The 19492-nt window shown below is 55.0% G+C and overlaps 1 protein-coding gene across 2 annotated transcripts; it reads right to left on the bottom strand.

The window, feature by feature from the left end:
- Nucleotides 1-1251: 1251 nt before the first annotated feature.
- Nucleotides 1252-17851, bottom strand: ASB10 (ankyrin repeat and SOCS box containing 10). Of its 2 annotated transcripts, none has more exons than XM_072132373.1 (5): nt 17339-17851; nt 16218-16485; nt 7414-7918; nt 1576-1689; nt 1252-1494 (listed from the first exon to the last, which is right to left on the bottom strand). In XM_072132373.1, exons 1-5 carry the CDS (start codon nt 17529-17531, stop codon nt 1309-1311), a joined length of 1266 nt encoding a protein of 421 aa, XP_071988474.1. In that variant the 5' UTR covers nt 17532-17851; the 3' UTR covers nt 1252-1308. The 2 variants fall into 2 exon arrangements, with proteins under 2 accessions (XP_071988474.1, XP_071988475.1); XM_072132374.1 differs by having other exon boundaries at nt 7510-7918.
- Between the last annotated feature and the right edge of the window lie 1641 nt (nt 17852-19492).

The following is a 19492-nucleotide window of genomic DNA, read 5'->3' as shown; positions in this document are numbered from 1 at the left end:
CAGGTATCTGGCTCTGTGGCACAGAGGCGCCTTGCTGGCATCTCATTCCATTTCCAATTGTTGGGATGGGCGGATGTCACCAAGGCTTTCATAGTCCATCGAATACTGAAGTGTTGGAAACGGGAGGGAGTGTCTGACGAATGCCGCCGCCTGGTATCTTTTACTTTGCTCTGCTCCTTAGTCCAGGCGTGTGCGGTGGTATGCATTGGGGAGCGGGTCCCCCTTTCTGCCTCTCGCCCCGGCGGCCTCCTGAGAAGGAATGTGGTACTGGTCTCTGAGGTGGTCCGCATAAGAGTGCGCAAATCTAAGACAGATGTTTATGGGAGGGGAGCTTGGGTTTGGTTGCAGGCAGTATCTGGCCCTGCTTGCCCTTTTGCGCTTGCATGGTGTTTTTTGGCGCTCCCTATAGCAGCCGAGCGTTTGTTAGTTCATGAGGACTGTTCCCCGCTTACACGTTTCCAATTTTCCTCGGTGTTTAAGAAATGCCTGGAGGTTTCGGGCGTGACCCATTCGGAGTATGGTACGCACTCGTTCCGCATTGGTGCAGCTACAGAAGCGGCTAGGGCAGGCCTTCCCGATTCGGAGGTGATGCGCATAGGGCGGTGGCGCTCAGCTTGTTTTTCTAGGGTCAGGCCGGACCTGTTACAGTGATTTTGGTTTAACGTTTTTTCTCTTTTTAGGTTCTGCTCAGCAGCAACGCCCGGTGCCGTCTGTTTGGTTATTAGGTCATTCCTACGTTTTCTGGGCAGCGCAAAGAGCGGAAATACGGCCTGGCGGCAGAAATCTTGGCTTCCGAGGTGTTAACCTGCATTGGTGAGGGATTCGGGGCCTGAGGTGGTCTCAGGTCCTTCCGGAAGTCGTCAACATCAGTCGTCAGTGTTTCTGCAGCCAGCCCAGTTATATTAGTGATACACGCTGGGGGGAATGATTTGTGCCTTACCAGGGCGGCCGAATTGTTCACACTGATGCGGTCAGATATCGAGAGGCTTACCTCCTTTTTCCCCGAAATGGTCCTGGTGTGGTCAGAGATAGTCGGGGGCCGTGGATTGTGCTAGGCGGATAGTTAATGCCCGTATGGCCAGACTATTATTGGTGTATGTGGCACCCACTACTCCTATAGCTCCCACTACTCCTATAGCTCCCACTACTCCTAGGCCCCCCCCCCCCCAGCTGTCTCACATGTCAGAACCCCCCCCCCCCCGCGCGGTGTTTCTCGTGCTCCGCGGTCTTACACGCAGTTCACACACAGACTGTGGCACTTGGAGGTTTATTATCTGCCCTCAGACACTTCTGCCCCCACAGGGTAAATCAGTACAGGACGCCCTGGATGCGCAGCTGTAGGAAGTTGATGAGTGGAGTCGGGAGAGGGAGCCGGGGCAGCGAGGTCGGGAGCCGTCCCTCCAGATGTGAGCGCAGAGCGCAGCGACAGAGATGCTGGAGACAGCGCGGACTGCGCGAGAGCGAGAACACTGAGCGGAAGAAAGGCGGGTCCTTCTGGAAAGAGACATCTGAGAGTCACTGTGCCCCGCCCTCAGCGCCAACCCAAACAGCAAACTGAGCATGTGCGGGATTTACCTGCCGCTCTTCCTCTGGGACAACCTCGGCCCAGTCCTCAGAACCTCGCACTGTACTATACGTGTTCAGCAGAACCTCAACGGTGCGAGGAGAAGTGCAACAATAGCGCAGGACCTGGAGGAAAGGAGCCGAGAATCAGGGGCCACGGCCAATCGGACCTGAACACAAGACCCAGGACAAACTCACACCGGTGGCCCAGAGCAATTCATCTGCAAACTGAACCAAACCGCACCAGTCAGCACCATGCAAAACCAGGCAGCACCACCCGCAGGACCAGGCAGCACCACCCGCAGGACCACGAAGAACCAGGCAGAATCAGGCAGAACCAGTCAGCACCACGCAGCACCACGCAGCACCATGCAGAACCAGACAGGACCACAAAGGACCATTCAGGACCATGGTGAACCAGTCAGCACCATATAGGACCACGCAGACCCAGTCAGCACTACGCAGGACCAGTAAGGACCACGCGGAACCAGTCAGCACCAGTCAGCGCCACGCAGAACCAGTCAGCACCACGCAGCACCATGCAGAACCAGACAGGACCACAAAGGACCATTCAGGACCATGGTGAACCAGTCAGCACCATATAGGACCACGCAGACCCAGTCAGCACTACGCAGGACCAGTCAGGACCACGCGGAACCAGTCAGCACCAGTCAGCGCCACACAGGACAAGGCAGCACCACGCAGAACCAGTCAGCACCACGCAGGACCAGTCAGCACCACGCAGGACCAGTCAGCACCACGCAGGACCAGTCAGCACCACGCAGGACCAGTCAGCACCACGTAGGACCAGTCAGCACCACGCAGGACCAGTCAGCACCACGCAGGACCAGTCAGCACCACGCAGGACCAGGCAGCACCACGCAGCACCACGCAGCACCACGCAGAACCAGTCAGCACCACACCGGACCACGCAGAACCAGGCAGCACCACACCGGACCACGCAGAACCAGTCAGCACCACACCGGACCACGCAGAACCAGTCAGCACCACGCAGAACCAGTCAGCACCACGCAGGACCAGTCAGCACCACACAGGACCAGTCAGCACCACACAGGACCAGTCAGCACCACACAGGACCAGTCAGCACCACACAGGACCAGTCAGCACCACACAGGACCAGTCAGCACCACACAGGACCAGTCAGCACCACACAGGACCAGTCAGCACCACACAGGACCAGTCAGCACCACACAGGACCAGTCAGCACCACACAGGACCAGTCAGCACCACACAGGACCAGTCAGCACCACACCGGACCACGCAGGACCAGGCAGAACCACGCACAACCACACAGGACCACACAGAATCAGTCAGCACCATGCAGGACCACGCAGAACCTGTCAGCACCACGCAGAACCAGGCAGGACCATGTGGAACCAGTCAGCGCCACGCAGAACCAGTCGGCACCAGTCAGCACCACGCAGGACCAGTCAGCACCATATAGGACCACGCAGAACCAGTCAGCACCACACCGGACCACGCAGAACCAGTCAGCACCACACAGGACCAGTCAGCACCACACAGGACCAGGCAGGACCACACAGAACCAGTCAGCACCATATAGGACCACGCAGAACCAGTCAGCACCACACCGGACCACGCAGGACCAGTCAGAACCACATAGGAACACGTAGAACCAGTCAGCACCACACAGGACCACGTAGAACCAGTCAGCAACACATAGGACCAGGCAGGACCACGCAGGACCAGTCAGCACCACGCAGGACCAGTCAGCACCACGCAGGACCAGTCAGCACCACGCAGGACCAGTCAGCACCACGCAGGACCAGTCAGCACCACGCAGGACCAGTCAGCACCACGCAGGACCAGTCAGCACCACGCAGGACCAGGCAGCACCACGCAGGACCAGGCAGCACCACGCAGGACCAGGCAGCACCACGCAGGACCAGGCAGCACCACGCAGGACCACGCAGAATCAGTCGGCACCATGCAGGACCACGCAGAACCTGTCAGCACCACACAGAACCAGTCAGCACCACGCAGAACCAGTCAGAACCAGGCAGGACCACACAGGACCAGTCAGCACCATGCAGAACCCGGCAGCATCACACAGGACCGGTCAGGACCACGCGGAACCAGGCAGGACCATGTGGAACCAGTCAGCGCCACACAGGACCAGTCGGCACCACGCAGGACCACACAGAACCAGTCAGCACCACGCAGAACCAGTCAGAACCCGGCAGCATCACACAGGACCGGTCAGGACCACGCGGAACCAGGCAGGACCATGTGGAACAAGTCAGCGCCACACAGGACCAGTCGGCACCACGCAGGACCACACAGAACCAGTCAGCACCACGCAGAACCAGTCAGAACCAGGCAGGACCACACAGGACCAGTCAGCACCATGCAGAACCCGGCAGCATCACACAGGACCGGTCAGGACCACGCGGAACCAGGCAGGACCATGTGGAACCAGTCAGCGCCACACAGGACCAGTCGGCACCACGCAGGACCACACAGAACCAGTCAGGAACACGGTGAACCAGTCAGCACCATATAGGACCACGCAGAACCAGGCAGCACCACGCAGAACCAGGCAGCACCAGTCAGGACCACGCGGAACCAGTCAGGACCACGCGGAACCAGTCAGCACCACACAGGACCAAGTAGAACCAGTCAGCAACACATAGGACCAGGCAGCACCACACAGGTCCAGTCAGGACCACGTGAAACCAGTCAGAACCAGGCAGCACCAGTCAGAACCAGGCAGCACCAGTCAGAACCAGGCAGCACCACGCAGGACCAGTCAGAACCACATAGGACCACGCGGAACCAGTCAGCACCACACAGGACCACGTAGAACCAGTCAGCAACACATAGGACCAGGCAGCACGACACAGCACCACGCAGAACCAGTCAGCACCACGCAAAACCAGGCAGCACCACACAGGACTAGTCAGCACCATGCAGAACAAGGCAGCACCACACAGAACCAGTCACGACCACACAGAACCAGTCAGCACCACACAGGCCCAGGCAGCACCACGCAGGACCAGTCAGCACCACGCAGGACCAGTCAGCACCACGCAGGACCAGTCAGCACCACGCAGGACCAGTCAGCACCACGCAGGACCAGTCAGCACCACGCAGGACCAGGCAGCACCACGCAGGCCCAGGCAGCACCACGCAGGCCCAGGCAGCACCACACAGGACCAGTCAGGACCACGTGAAACCAGGCAGCACCAGTCAGAACCAGTCAGCACCACGCAGGACCAGTCAGCACCACGGTGAACCAGTCAGCACCATATAGGACCACGCAGAACCAGGCAGCACCACACCGGACCACGCAGAACCAGGCAGCACCACGCAGGACCAGTCAGCACCACGCAGGACCAGTCAGCACCACGCAGGCCCAGGCAGCACCATGCAGGACCAGTCAGCACCGCGCAGGACCAGTCAGCACCGCGCAGGACCAGTCAGCACCACGCAGGACCAGTCAGGACCACGGTGAACCAGTCAGCACCATATAGGACCACGCAGAACCAGTCAGCACCACACCGGACCACGCAGAACCAGGCAGCACCACAACGGACCACGCAGAACCAGGCAGCACCACACAGGACCAGTCAGCACCACACCGGACCACGCAGAACCAGTCAGCACCACACAGGACCAGTCAGCACCACGCAGGCCCAGGCAGCACCACACAGGACCAGTCAGGACCACGCAGGCCCAGGCAGCACCACACAGGACCAGTCAGGACCACGTGAAACCAGGCAGCACCAGTCAGAACCAGTCAGCACCACGCAGGACCAGTCAGGACCACGGTGAACCAGTCAGCACCATATAGGACCACGCAGAACCAGTCAGCACCACACCGGACCACGCAGAACCAGGCAGCACCACAACGGACCACGCAGAACCAGGCAGCACCACACAGGACCAGTCAGCACCACACCGGACCACGCAGAACCAGTCAGCACCACACAGGACCAGTCAGCACCACGCAGGCCCAGGCAGCACCACACAGGACCAGTCAGGACCACGTGAAACCAGGCAGCACCAGTCAGAACCAGTCAGCACCGCGCAGGACCAGTCAGCACCGCGCAGGACCAGTCAGCACCGCGCAGGACCAGTCAGCACCGCGCAGGACCAGTCAGCACCGCGCAGGACCAGTCAGCACCGCGGTGAACCAGGCAGCACCACACCGGACCACGCAGAACCAGGCAGCACCACACCGGACCACGCAGAACCAGGCAGCACCACACCGGACCACGCAGAACCAGGCAGCACCACACCGGACCACGCAGAACCAGGCAGCACCACACCGGACCACGCAGAACCAGGCAGCACCACACCGGACCACGCAGAACCAGGCAGCACCACACCGGACCACGCAGAACCAGGCAGCACCACACCGGACCACGCAGAACCAGGCAGCACCACACCGGACCACGCAGGACCACACAGGACTAGTCAGGACCACGTGAAACCAGTCAGCACCGCGCAGGACCAGTCAGCACCGCGCAGGACCAGTCAGCACCGCGCAGGACCAGTCAGCACCGCGCAGGACCAGTCAGCACCGCGCAGGACCAGTCAGCACCGCGCAGGACCAGTCAGCACCGCGCAGGACCAGTCAGCACCGCGCAGGACCAGTCAGCACCGCGCAGGACCAGTCAGCACCGCGCAGGACCAGTCAGCACCGCGCAGGACCAGTCAGCACCGCGCAGGACCAGTCAGCACCGCGCAGGACCAGTCAGCACCGCGCAGGACCAGTCAGCACCGCGCAGGACCAGTCAGCACCGCGCAGGACCAGTCAGCACCGCGCAGGACCAGTCAGCACCGCGCAGGACCAGTCAGCACCGCGCAGGACCAGTCAGCACCGCGCAGGACCAGTCAGCACCGCGCAGAACCAGGCAGCACCACACCGGACCACGCAGAACCAGTCAGCAACACATAGGACCAGGCAGGTCCACGTGAAACCAATCAGAACCACGCAGCACCAGTCAGCACCACGCAGCACCAGTCAGCACCACGCAGAACCACGCAGCACCACGCACAACCACGCAGGACCACACAGAATCAGTCAGCACCATGTGGAACCAGTCATCGCCACGCAGAACCAGTCGGCACCAGTCAGCACCACGCAGGACCAGTCGGCACCATGCAGAACCAGACAGGACCACACAGAACCAGTCAGCACCATATAGGACCACGCAGAACCAGTCAGCACCACACCGGACCACGCAGAACCACGCAGGACCAGTCAGCACCACACAGGACCAGGCAGGACCACACAGAACCAGTCAGCACCATATAGGACCACGCAGAACCAGTCAGCACCACACCGGACCACGCAGGACCAGTCAGAACCACATAGGAACACGTAGAACCAGTCAGCAACACATAGGACCAGGCAGCACCACACAGGACCACGCAGGACCAGGCAGCACCACGCAGGACCAGGCAGCACCGCGCAGGACCACACAGAATCAGTCGGCACCATGCAGGACCACGCAGAACCTGTCAGCACCACGTTGAGCCAGTCAGCACCACACAGAACCAGTTAGCTCCACGCAGGACCACGCAGAACCAGGCAGGACCAGTCAGCACCACACAGGACCACGTAGAACCAGTCGGCAACACATAGGACCAGGCAGCACCATGCAGGACCACGCAGAACTACGCAGCACCACGCAGAACCAGGCAGCACCACGCAGAACCAGGCAGCACCACGCAGAACCAGGGCAGCACCACGCAGAACCATTCAGAACCAGGCAGCTCCACGCAGGACTAGTCAGCAGCACGCAGAACCAGTCAGCAGCACGCAGAAGCTGGGCAGCTGCGCCGATCCTCTTGTAGTACCTTGCTGAGGGCTCCAGGCCAGACCCGGATGGCCCCATGGTTGAGCAGCGCCTGCACGATGAGCTCGGGCCGGTTCTGGAGCTTGTATGCGGTTACCTGGAGGATGTTCTGCATGGGCGTGTTCCCACTGTAGCTCATGGCGTTGACCTGGGCTCCGTGCTCCAGGAGGAGCTCCACCACCTGAGGATTGGCGCTCTTACAGGCCAGGTGCAGGGGGCTCTGCTGCTCGTTGTCCCGGGACAGGATGTTGGCTCCGCCCTCGATGAGGTGCTGACACACTCTATGGTACCGGTCCAGCTGCTCGGGGCTCTGGGGGTGGCTGCAGGCGGAGCTTAGAGGCGTCTCCCCATGAACATCTCTCTTATCCACCGCTGCATCATAACGCAGGTAGAGGTCCACGTGAGCCACTAACCCGTGGCGGGCTGCCACATGTAACGGGGTCAGCTCCTCCTCCTCCGACCCCACGTTCACCAGGGCTCCGGACTGCAGAAGAAGCTCAGCACAGCTGATAACAAGACGTAATGTGCTCTTACATGGGACTGCAGGCGACATCTACAGCAATGCCACAGTCTATGAGGATGAGGGGGAGACACAAGAGCTTACAGTCTATGAGGATGAGGGGGGGGACACAAGAGCTTACAGTCTATGAGGATGAGGGGGGGACACAAGAGCTTACAGTCTATGAGGATGAGGGGGGGACACAAGAGCTTACAGTCTATGAGGATGAGGAGGGGACACAAGAGCTTACAGTCTATGAGGATGAGGGGGTGACACAAGAGCTTACAGTCTATGAGGATGAGGGGGACACAAGAGCTTACAGTCTATGAGGATGAGGAGGGGACACAAGAGCTTACAGTCTATGAGGATGAGGGGGTGACACAAGAGCTTACAGTCTATGAGGATGAGGGGGTGACACAAGAGCTTACAGTCTATGAGGATGAGGGGGGGGACACAAGAGCTTACAGTCTATGAGGATGAGGGGGGGACACAAGAGCTTACAGTCTATGAGGATGAGGGGGTGACACAAGAGCTTACAGTCTATGAGGATGAGGAGGGGACACAAGAGCTTACAGTCTATGAGGATGAGGGGGTGACACAAGAGCTTACAGTCTATGAGGATGAGGGGGAGACACAAGAGCTTACAGTCTATGAGGATGAGGGGGGGACACAAGAGCTTACAGTCTATGAGGATGAGGGGGGACACAAGAGCTTACAGTCTATGAGGATGAGGGGGACACAAGAGCTTACAGTCTATGAGGATGAGGGGTGACACAAGGGCTTACAGTCTATGAGGATGAGGGGAGACACAAGAGCTTACAGTCTATGAGGATGAGGGGGGGGGACAGGAGCTTTCAGTCTATGAGGATGATGGAGGACACAAGAGCTTACAGTCTATGAGGATGAGGGGGGGGACACAAGAGCTTACAGACTATGAGGATGAGGGGGTGACACAAGAGCTTACAGTCTATGAGGATGAGGGGGTGACACAAGAGCTTACAGTCTATGAGGATGAGGGGGTGACACAAGAGCTTACAGTCTATGAGGATGAGGGGAGGACACAAGAGCTTACAGTCTATGAGGATGAGGAGGACACAAGAGCTTACAGTCTATGAGGATGAGGGAGGTGACACAAGAGCTTACAGTCTATGAGGATGAGGGGGGGACACAAGAGCTTACAGTCTATGAGGATGAGGGGGGGACACAAGAGCTTACAGTCTATGAGGATGAGGGGGGGACACAAGAGCTTACAGTCTATGAGGATGAGGGGGACACAAGAGCTTACAGTCTATGAGGATGAGAGGAGGACACAAGAGCTTACAGTCTATGAGGATGAGAGGAGGGCACAAGAGCTTACAGTCTATGAGGATGAGGGGGACACAAGAGCTTACAGTCTATGAGGATGAGAGGAGGACACAAGAGCTTACAGTCTATGAGGATGAGGGGGACACAAGAGCTTACAGTCTATGAGGATGAGAGGAGGACACAAGAGCTTACAGTCTATGAGGATGAGGGGGACACAAGAGCATACAGTCCATGAGGATGAGGGGTGACACAAGAGCTTACAGTCTATGAGGATGAGGGGGTGACACAAGAGCTTACAGTCTATGAGGATGAGGTGGACACAAGAGCTTACAGTCTATGAGGATGAGGGGGGACACAAGAGCTTACAGTCTATGAGGATGAGGAAAGACACAAGAGCTTACAGTCTATGAGGATGAGGAGAGACTCAAGAGCTTACAGTCTATGAGGATGAGGAGGGACACAAGAGCTTACAGTCTATGAGGATGAGGGGGTGACACAAGAGCTTACAGTCTATGAGGATGAGCGGGACACAAGAGCTTACAGTCTATGAGGATGAGGAGGGACACAAGAGCTTATAGTCTATGAGGATGAGGGGGTGACACAAGAGCTTACAGTCTATGAGGATGAGGGGGTGATACAAGAGCTTACAGTCTATGAAGATGAGGGGGTGACACAAGAGCTTACAGTCTATGAGGATGAGGGGGTGACACAAGAGCTTACAGTCTATGAGGATGAGGGGAGGACTCAAGAGCTTACAGTCTATGAGAATGAGGGAGTGACACAAGAGCTTACAGTCTATGAGGATGAGGGGGTGACACAAGAGCTTACAGTCTATGAGGATGAGGGGAGGACACAAGAGCTTACAGTCTATGAGGATGAGGGGGAGGACACAAGAGCTTACAGTCTATGAGGATGAGGAGGATACAAGAGCTTACAGTCTATGAGGATGAGGGGAGGACACAAGAGCTTACAGTCTATGAGGATGAGGGGGGACACAAGAGCTTACAGTCTATGAGGATGAGGGGGGACACAAGAGCTTACAGTCTATGAGGATGAGGGGAGGACACAGGAGCTTACAGTCTATGAGGATGAGCGGGACACAAGAGCTTACAGTCTATGAGGATGAGGGGGACACAAGAGCTTACAGTCTATGAGGATGAGGGGGGGGACACAAGAGCTTACAGTCTATGAGGATGAGGGGAGGACACAAGAGCTTACAGTCTATGAGGATGAGGAGGGACACAAGAGCTTGCAGTCTATGAGGATGAGGGGAGACACAAGAGCTTAAATGTCTATGAGGATGAGGGGTGACACAAGAGCTTACAGTCTATGAGGATGAGGGGAGGACACAAGAGCTTACAGTCTATGAGGATGAGGAGGGACACAAGAGCTTACAGTCTATGAGGATGAGGGGGGACACAAGAGCTTACAGTCTATGAGGATGAGGGGGGACACAAGAGCTTACAGTCTATGAGGATGAGGGGAGGACACAAGAGCTTAAATGTCTATGAGGATGAGGGGGAGACACAAGAGCTTACAGTCTATGAAGATGAGGGGGGGACACAAGAGCTTACAGTCTATGAGGATGAGGGGGTGACACAAGAGCTTACAGTCTATGAGGATGAGGGGGTGACACAAGAGCTTACAGTCTATGAGGATGAGGGGAGGACACAAGAGCTTACAGTCTATTAGGATGAGGAGGGACACAAGAGCTTACAGTCTGAGGATGAGGGGTGACACAAGTGCTTACAGTCTATGAGGATGAGGGGGTGACACAAGAGCTTACAGTCTATGAGGATGAGGGGAGGACACAAGAGCTTACAGTCTATGAGGATGAGGGGGTGACACAAGAGCTTACAGTCTATGAGGATGAGGGGGTGACACAAGAGCTTACAGTCTATGAGGATGAGGGGGTGACACAAGAGCTTACAGTCTATGAGGATGAGGGGGTGACACAAGAGCTTACAGTCTATGAGGATGAGGGGAGGACACAGGAGCTTACAGTCTATGAGGATGAGCGGGACACAAGAGCTTACAGTCTATGAGGATGAGGGGGACACAAGAGCTTACAGTCTATGAGGATGAGGGGGGGGACACAAGAGCTTACAGTCTATGAGGATGAGGGGAGGACACAAGAGCTTACAGTCTATGAGGATGAGGAGGGACACAAGAGCTTGCAGTCTATGAGGATGAGGGGAGACACAAGAGCTTAAATGTCTATGAGGATGAGGGGTGACACAAGAGCTTACAGTCTATGAGGATGAGGGGAGGACACAAGAGCTTACAGTCTATGAGGATGAGGAGGGACACAAGAGCTTACAGTCTATGAGGATGAGGGGGGACACAAGAGCTTACAGTCTATGAGGATGAGGGGGGACACAAGAGCTTACAGTCTATGAGGATGAGGGGAGGACACAAGAGCTTAAATGTCTATGAGGATGAGGGGGAGACACAAGAGCTTACAGTCTATGAAGATGAGGGGGGGACACAAGAGCTTACAGTCTATGAGGATGAGGGGGTGACACAAGAGCTTACAGTCTATGAGGATGAGGGGGTGACACAAGAGCTTACAGTCTATGAGGATGAGGGGAGGACACAAGAGCTTACAGTCTATTAGGATGAGGAGGGACACAAGAGCTTACAGTCTGAGGATGAGGGGTGACACAAGTGCTTACAGTCTATGAGGATGAGGGGGTGACACAAGAGCTTACAGTCTATGAGGATGAGGGGAGGACACAAGAGCTTACAGTCTATGAGGATGAGGGGGTGACACAAGAGCTTACAGTCTATGAGGATGAGGGGGTGACACAAGAGCTTACAGTCTATGAGGATGAGGGGGTGACACAAGAGCTTACAGTCTATGAGGATGAGGGGGTGACACAAGAGCTTACAGTCTATGAGGATGAGGGGGTGACACAAGAGCTTACAGTCTATGAGGATGAGGGGAGGACACAAGAGCTTACAGTCTATGAGGATGAGGGGAGGACACAAGAGCTTACAGTCTATGAGGATGAGGGGGTGACACAAGAGCTTACAGTCTATGAGGATGAGGGGGTGACACAAGAGCTTACAGTCCATGAGGATGAGGGGGTGACACAAGAGCTTACAGTCTATGAGGATGAGGGGAGGACACAAGAGCTTACAGTCTATGAGGAGGAGGGGTGGATACAAGAGCTTACAGTCTATGAGGAGGAGGGGTGGACACAAGAGCTTACAGTCTATGAGGATGAGGGGGGACACAAGAGCTTACAGTCTATGAGGATGAGGGGGGAAACAAGAGCTTACAGTCTATGAGGATGAGGGGTTGATGTATGTCCCGGGCTCTCTCTGGTGTTACATGGGGCTGCAGGTGATGCATACACTGGGGTATTTCTAGTGTTACATGGGGCTGCAGGTGATGCATACACTGGGCTCTCTCTGGTGTTACATGGGGCTGCAGGTGATGCATACACTGGGGTATCTCTAGTGTTACATGGGGCTGCAGGTGATGTATACACTGGGCTCTTTCTGGTGTTACATGGGGCTGCAGGTGATGCATACACTGGGATATCTCTGGTGTTACATGGGGCTGCAGGTGATGCATACACTGGGGTATCTCTGGTGTTACATGGGGCTGCAGGTGATGTATATCCTGGGTTCTCTGGTGTTACATGGGGCTGCAGGTGATGCATACACTGGGGTATCTCTGGTGTTACATGGGGCTGCAGGTGATGTATATCCTGGGTTCTCTCTGGTGTTACATGGGGCTGCAGGTGATGCATACACTGGGCTCTCTCTGGTGTTACATGGGGCTGCAGGTGATGCATACACTGGTGTATCTCTGGTGTTACATGGGGCTGCAGGTGATGTGTACACTGGGGTATCTCTGGTGTTACATGGGGCTGCAGGTGATGCATACACTGGGGTATCTCTGGTGTTACATGGGGCTGCAGGTGATGTATACACTGGGGTATCTCTGGTGTTACATGGCGCTGCAGGTGATGTATACACTGGGGTGTCTCTGGTGTTACATGGGGCTGCAGGTGATGCATACACTGGGCTCTCTCTGGTGTTACATGGGGCTGCAGGTGATGTATACACTGGGGTGTCTCTGGTGTTACATGGGGCTGCAGGTGATGTATATCCTGGGTTCTCTCTGGTGTTACATGGGGCTGCAGGTGATGCATATACTGGGGTATCACTGGTGTTACATGGGGCTGCAGGTGATGTGTACACTGGGGTGTCTCTGGTGTTACATGGGGCTGCAGGTGATGTAAACACTGGGGTATCTCTGGTGTTACATGGGGCTGCAGGTGATGCATACACTGGGGTGTCTCCGGTGTTACATGCGGCTGCAGGGATGCATACACTGGGTTCTCTCTGGTGTTACATGGGGCTGCAGGTGATGTATACACTGGGGTATCTCTTGTGTTACATGGGGCTGCAGGTGATGCATACACTGGGCTCTCTCTGGTGTTACATGGGGCTGCAGGTGATGTATATCCTGGGTTCTCTCTGGTGTTACATGGGGCTGCAGGTGATGCATACACTGGGCTCTCTCTGGTGTTACATGGGGCTGCAGGTGATGCATACACTGGGCTCTCTCTGGTTTTACATGGGGCTGCAGGTGATGCATACACTGGGCTCTCTCTGGTGTTACATGAGGCTGCAGGTGATGTATATATCCTGGGTTCTCTCTGGTGTTACATGGGGCTGCAGGTGATGCATACACTGGGGTATCTCTGGTGTTACATGGGGCTGCAGGTGATGTATATATCCTGGGTTCTCTCTGGTGTTACATGGGGCTGCAGGTGATGCATACACTGGGGTATCTCTGGTGTTACATGGGGCTGCAGGTGATGCATACACTGGGGTATCTCTGGTGTTACATGGGGCTGCAGGTGATGCATACACTGGGGTATCTCTGGTGTTACATGGGGCTGCAGGTGATGCATACACTGGGGTATCTCCATAGCTCCCAACCGTCCCGATTTTGACGGGACTTTCCCGTTTTTCGTACCTCTGCCCCGCGTCACGGGCAGCTATGATATTGTCACGGATTCTCCCCCCAGGTCCCGCTGTGTCCCGCTGCTGTGTCCGCATAGTAAATACTTTGAAAGTCTGAACTCACAGTACAGAATGGCTTCTACAGACATCGGGAGGGAATCCTTTTCAGAGAAGTGTCGGGCTTAGCGCAGAGCAGGGACCACGTCATCAGGTTCAGATCTGTCCATATATGGTCACTGCATCTCCTAGGGTTCCCCAGAGCAGACATCGGGCAGGGAATCCTTTTCAGAGAAGTGTCGGGCTTAGCGCAGAGCAGGGACCACGTCATCAGGTTCAGATCTGTCCATATATGGTCACTGCATCTCCTAGGGTTCCCCAGAGCAGACATCGGGCAGGGAATCCTTTTCAGAGAAGTGTCGGCTTAGTGGAGAGCAGGGACCACGTCATCAGCTTCAGATCTGTCCATATATGGTCACTGCATCTCCTAGGGTTCCCCAGAGCAGACATCGGGCAGGGAATCCTTTTCAGAGAAGTGTCGGCTTAGTGGAGAGAGCAGGGACCACGTCATCAGGTCAGATCAGCATCTGTCCATATATGGTCACTGCATCTCCTAGGGTTCCCCAGAGCAGACATCGGGGCTTAGCGGAGAGCAGGGACCACGTCATCAGCTCAGATCAGCATCTGTCCATATATGGTCACTGTATCTCCTAGGGTTCCCCAGAGCAGACATCGGGAGGGAATCCTTTTCAGAGAAGTGTCGGCTTAGTGGAGAGCAGGGACCACGTCATCAGGTCAGATCACCATCTGTCCATATATGGTCACTGCATCTCCTAGGGTTCCCCAGAGCAGACATCGGGCAGGGAATCCTTTTCAGAGAAGTGTCGGCTTAGTGGAGAGAGCAGGGACCACGTCATCAGCTCAGATCAGCATCTGTCCATATATGGTCACTGCATCTCCTAGGGTTCCCCAGAGCAGACATCGGGCAGGGAATCCTTTTCAGAGAAGTGTCGGCTTAGCGGAGAGCAGGGACCACGTCATCAGCTCAGATCTCTATCTGTCCATATATGGTCTCCAGGGCTTCCCCAGACACAAGCTCTTTATATAATTAAATTAAATAAAGTTTTGGCCAGGCTGAGAATCGAGCCTGGGACCCTCTGCACCATAGACAGGAGCCTTAACTAACTGAGCTATAAGCCCAGTGATACAGAGCTGAGGATTTCTGGTAAGTAAGACATGTTATCTGCCATTTACACTGTGACACAGACTAATGCCCTGATATATAGAGAGGGATCTTCTCAGAGGTTATTATTGTAATTATTGAGACTATTATTATTATTATTATTATTATAAATTTTATTATTATGGAGATGATTATTAATAATGGTAAAAATAATAATAATCATCTCAATAATAATAATAATAATAGTCTCAATAATTACAATAATCTGAGAAGATCCCTCCCTATATACCAAGGCAGTATATAGTTCTTAGTTACCAAAATTCTCCACTTGTTAATCACAGAGGTTATAGCTCAGTGGGTTGAGGCGCTGTGTTATTATTGTACATGGACACTGCAGGTTCTGGGTTCAAATCCCAATGAGGATAATATTTTTTTTTTTTTTTAAATTATGATTTTTATTATTTTTAATATGGATAAAATTTGGGGCGTGGCCAGGGAGTGATTGGGGGTGTGGCTTAGGGGGTTCGCCGCGGCACGCTACGCGTGCCGCCATTTTGTCCCTCTTTCCTTTTCCCAAATGTTGGGAGGTATGTATCTCTGGTGTTACATGGGGCTGCAGGTGATGCATACACTGGGCTCTCTCTGGTGTTACATGGGGCTGCAGGTGATGCATACACTGGGCTCTCTCTGGTGTTACATGGGGCTGCAGGTGATGTATATATCCTGGGTTCTCTCTGGTGTTACATGGGGCTGCAGGTGATGCACACACTGGGGTATCTCTGGTGTTATATGAGGCTGCAGGTGATGCATACACTGGGGTGTCTCTGGGACTTACAGGTAGGTCCCGGGCGTCTTGCACCGGTGCAGGGGAGAGTCGCCCTCCTGGGACTGGATGTTGGGGTTGGCTCCATATCTTAGCAGCAGTCTCACACATTGGTCTTGGCCGCTCTCGCAGGCTCCGTGTAGGGCGCTCTCACCCCCAGGAGCGAAATCTACATCTGCCCCTTTCCTGAGGAGGAGCCGGAGGCACTCGGAATATCCGCGGCTCGCTGTCACGTAGAGGGGACACGTATATTCCTCTTCATACGTCAGAGCCCAGATCCCTGGAGAGAGAAGAGAGGAACCGGGGTCATTATGAATGACATCCTCAGGGACACACATGCTCAGGGCAGGGACACACATGCTCAGGGCAGGGACACACATGCTCTGGGCAGGGTCACACATGCTTAGGGCAGGGACACAAATTCTCAGGGCAGGGACACACATACTCCAGGCAGGGAAACACATGCTCCAGGCAGGGACACACATGCTCAGGGTAGGGAAACACATGCTTAGGGCAGGGACACACATGCTCAGGGCAAGGACACACATGCTCAAGACAGGGACACACATGCTCCAGGCAGGGACACACATGCTCAGGGCCACACATGCTCACGGCAGGGACACACATGCTCACGGCAGGGACACACATGCTCCGGGCAGGGACACACATGCTCAGGGCAGGGCCACACATGCTCCAGGAAGGGACACACATGCTCAGGGCAGGGCCACACATACTCAAGGCAGGGACACACATGCTCCGGGCAGGGACACACATGCTCAGGGCAGGGACACACATGCTCAGGGCAGGGAAACACATGATCTGGGCAGGGCCACACATACTCAAGGCAGGGACACACATGCTCAGGGCAGGGACACACATGCTCAGGGCAGGGACACACATGCTCAGGGCAGGGCCACACATGCTCAGGGCAGGGACATACATACTAAGGGCAGGGAAACACATGCTCAGGGCAGGGACACACATGCTCAGGGCAGGGACACACATGTTCCGGGCAGGGTCACACATGCTCAGGGCAGGGACACACATGCTCTGGGCAGGGCCACACATGCTCTGGGCAGGGCCACACATGCTCAGGGCAGGGACACACATGCTCAGGGCAGGGACATACATACTAAGGGCAGAAGGGTTGTAACGATAGTTTCTCCATTCATCTACATCACTTGTATCAAACACTGAGTCCGGGTGAATGAGATTCTCTGACTCTTCCAGCAGATACTGGACAGTCTCTGTGTGACCCAATAGAAGAGACATCCAGTACTCCAACGCCGGACCACTCGCCTTCCGGGTCACAATCACAGCTGACATTGTGGATCCTGTCAATCTGTCCTGTCTCTGCCTTCTCTATGTGTCTCTTCCGTGTCTGTCTATCTCAGTCTGTCCGTCTCAGTCTGTCTGTCTCTCTCTGTCTATCTGTCCGTCTCAGTCTGTATCTCTCTGTCTGTCTGTCTGTCTGTCTGTCTGTCTGTCCGTCTCTGTCTGTCCGTCTCAGTCTGTCTCTCTCTGTCTATCTGTCCGTCTCAGTCTGTCTCTCTCTGTCTGTCTGTCTGTCTGTCCGTCTCAGTCTGTCCGTCTCAGTCTGTCTCTCTCTGTCTGTCTGTCTGTCCGTCTCAGTCTGTCTCTCTCTGTCTGTCTATCTGTCCGTCTCAGTCTGTCCGTCTCAGTCTGTATCTCTCTGTCTGTCTGTCTGTCTGTCCGTCTCTGTCTGTCCGTCGCAGTCTGTCTCTCTCTGTCTGTCTATCTGTCCGTCTCAGTCTGTCCGTCTCAGTCTGTATCTCTCTGTCTGTCTGTCTGTCTGTCCGTCTCTGTCTGTCCGTCTCAGTCTGTCTCTCTCTGTCTATCTGTCCGTCTCAGTCTGTCTCTCTCTGTCTGTCTGTCTGTCCGTCTCAGTCTGTCCGTCTCAGTCTGTTTCTCTCTGTCTGTCTGTCTGTCCGTCTCAGTCTGTCTCTCTCTGTCTGTCTATCTGTCCGTCTCAGTCTGTCCGTCTCAGTCTGTATCTCTCTGTCTGTCTGTCTGTCTGTCCGTCTCTGTCTGTCCGTCTCAGTCTGTCTCTCTCTGTCTATCTGTCCGTCTCAGTCTGTCTCTCTCTGTCTGTCTGTCTGTCTGTCCGTCTCAGTCTGTCCGTCTCAGTCTGTCTCTCTCTGTCTGTCTGTCTGTCCGTCTCAGTCTGTCTCTCTCTGTCTGTCTATCTGTCCGTCTCAGTCTGTCCGTCTCAGTCTGTATCTCTCTGTCTGTCTGTCTGTCTGTCCGTCTCTGTCTGTCCGTCGCAGTCTGTCTCTCTCTGTCTGTCTATCTGTCCGTCTCAGTCTGTCCGTCTCAGTCTGTATCTCTCTGTCTGTCTGTCTGTCTGTCCGTCTCTGTCTGTCCGTCTCAGTCTGTCTCTCTCTGTCTATCTGTCCGTCTCAGTCTGTCTCTCTCTGTCTGTCTGTCTGTCCGTCTCAGTCTGTCCGTCTCAGTCTGTTTCTCTCTGTCTGTCTATCTGTCCGTCTCAGTCTGTCTCTCTCTGTCTGTCTATCTGTCCGTCTCAGTCTGTCCGTCTCAGTCTGTCCGTCTCAGTCTGTCTGTCTCAGTCTGTCCGTCTCAGTCTGTCTGTCTCAGCCTGTCTTTCGGTTATTTTTCATCTGTCTTTTCTCTGTCTCTCCGATGACTTTTTTCCTGATAGTCTCTTCTTATCTGACATTTTGTGGCTGTCTCTTCTGTGCCTTTCTCTGCTCCTCTGTCCGAGTCATCTATATATATAACTATCGTCATGTCTTATTTTTGTCGTAGTTTGTGACGGCTTGGAGGCCGGACACGGAATATCTCCAGGTCTCCACATCTTGTGCCATGAAGCCATTACTCAGCAGATCCCTGCCAGGAGCGAGAGCCAAGGCCTCTGGGGTCAGCAAGGACGTGACCTTCACTCTGCGGATCCTCAGGTCACTCTCCCTCTCACTTCTATGGACGGAGGTTTGGATGGGACCTTGTGATTGATCTCCGAGCTCCTAGCAGGGGGACGGTCTCATATTCATTCACCAGATATCGGTCATGTCAGGAGGAGAATCACCTAAAGATCAGGGTCTCCCAGAAACATCTATGGACGGGTGATGGGACCTGGAAGAAGTCAGCAGGACCCGAGGCTTCCTATTCAGTTCTGTTACTCATGTAAAGTCATTGTCATCCCTCCCACTTTTCCCCAAATCTACTATAAATATTCCATATAAAATCAACAGATTCCTAACTTGTCACATGACGCCATTCACCAATTTCCCCAACCCTGAAGCTCTGAA

This window comes from Engystomops pustulosus, unplaced genomic scaffold (assembly GCF_040894005.1).
Source record: "Engystomops pustulosus unplaced genomic scaffold, aEngPut4.maternal MAT_SCAFFOLD_444, whole genome shotgun sequence".
Taxonomy (NCBI): Eukaryota; Metazoa; Chordata; class Amphibia; order Anura; family Leptodactylidae; genus Engystomops; species Engystomops pustulosus.
Note: the sequence above shows the minus strand (reverse complement) of the source record. Positions and strands in the feature narration are given on the sequence as shown.

Bases quoted from the DNA above. Each gene is read 5' to 3' on its own strand.
- ASB10 (XM_072132373.1), bottom strand. From the start codon at position 17,531: ATGTCAGCTGTGATTGTGACCCGGAAGGCGAGTGGTCCGGCGTTGGAG. The intron at 16,486-17,338 runs GTATGTATGTCC...TTCTCTCTCCAG, and splicing joins TTACAACCCTTCTGCCCTTA to GGATCTGGGCTCTGACGTAT. The intron at 1,495-1,575 runs GTAAATCCCGCA...GTCTCTTTCCAG, and splicing joins TCCCAGAGGAAGAGCGGCAG to AAGGACCCGCCTTTCTTCCG.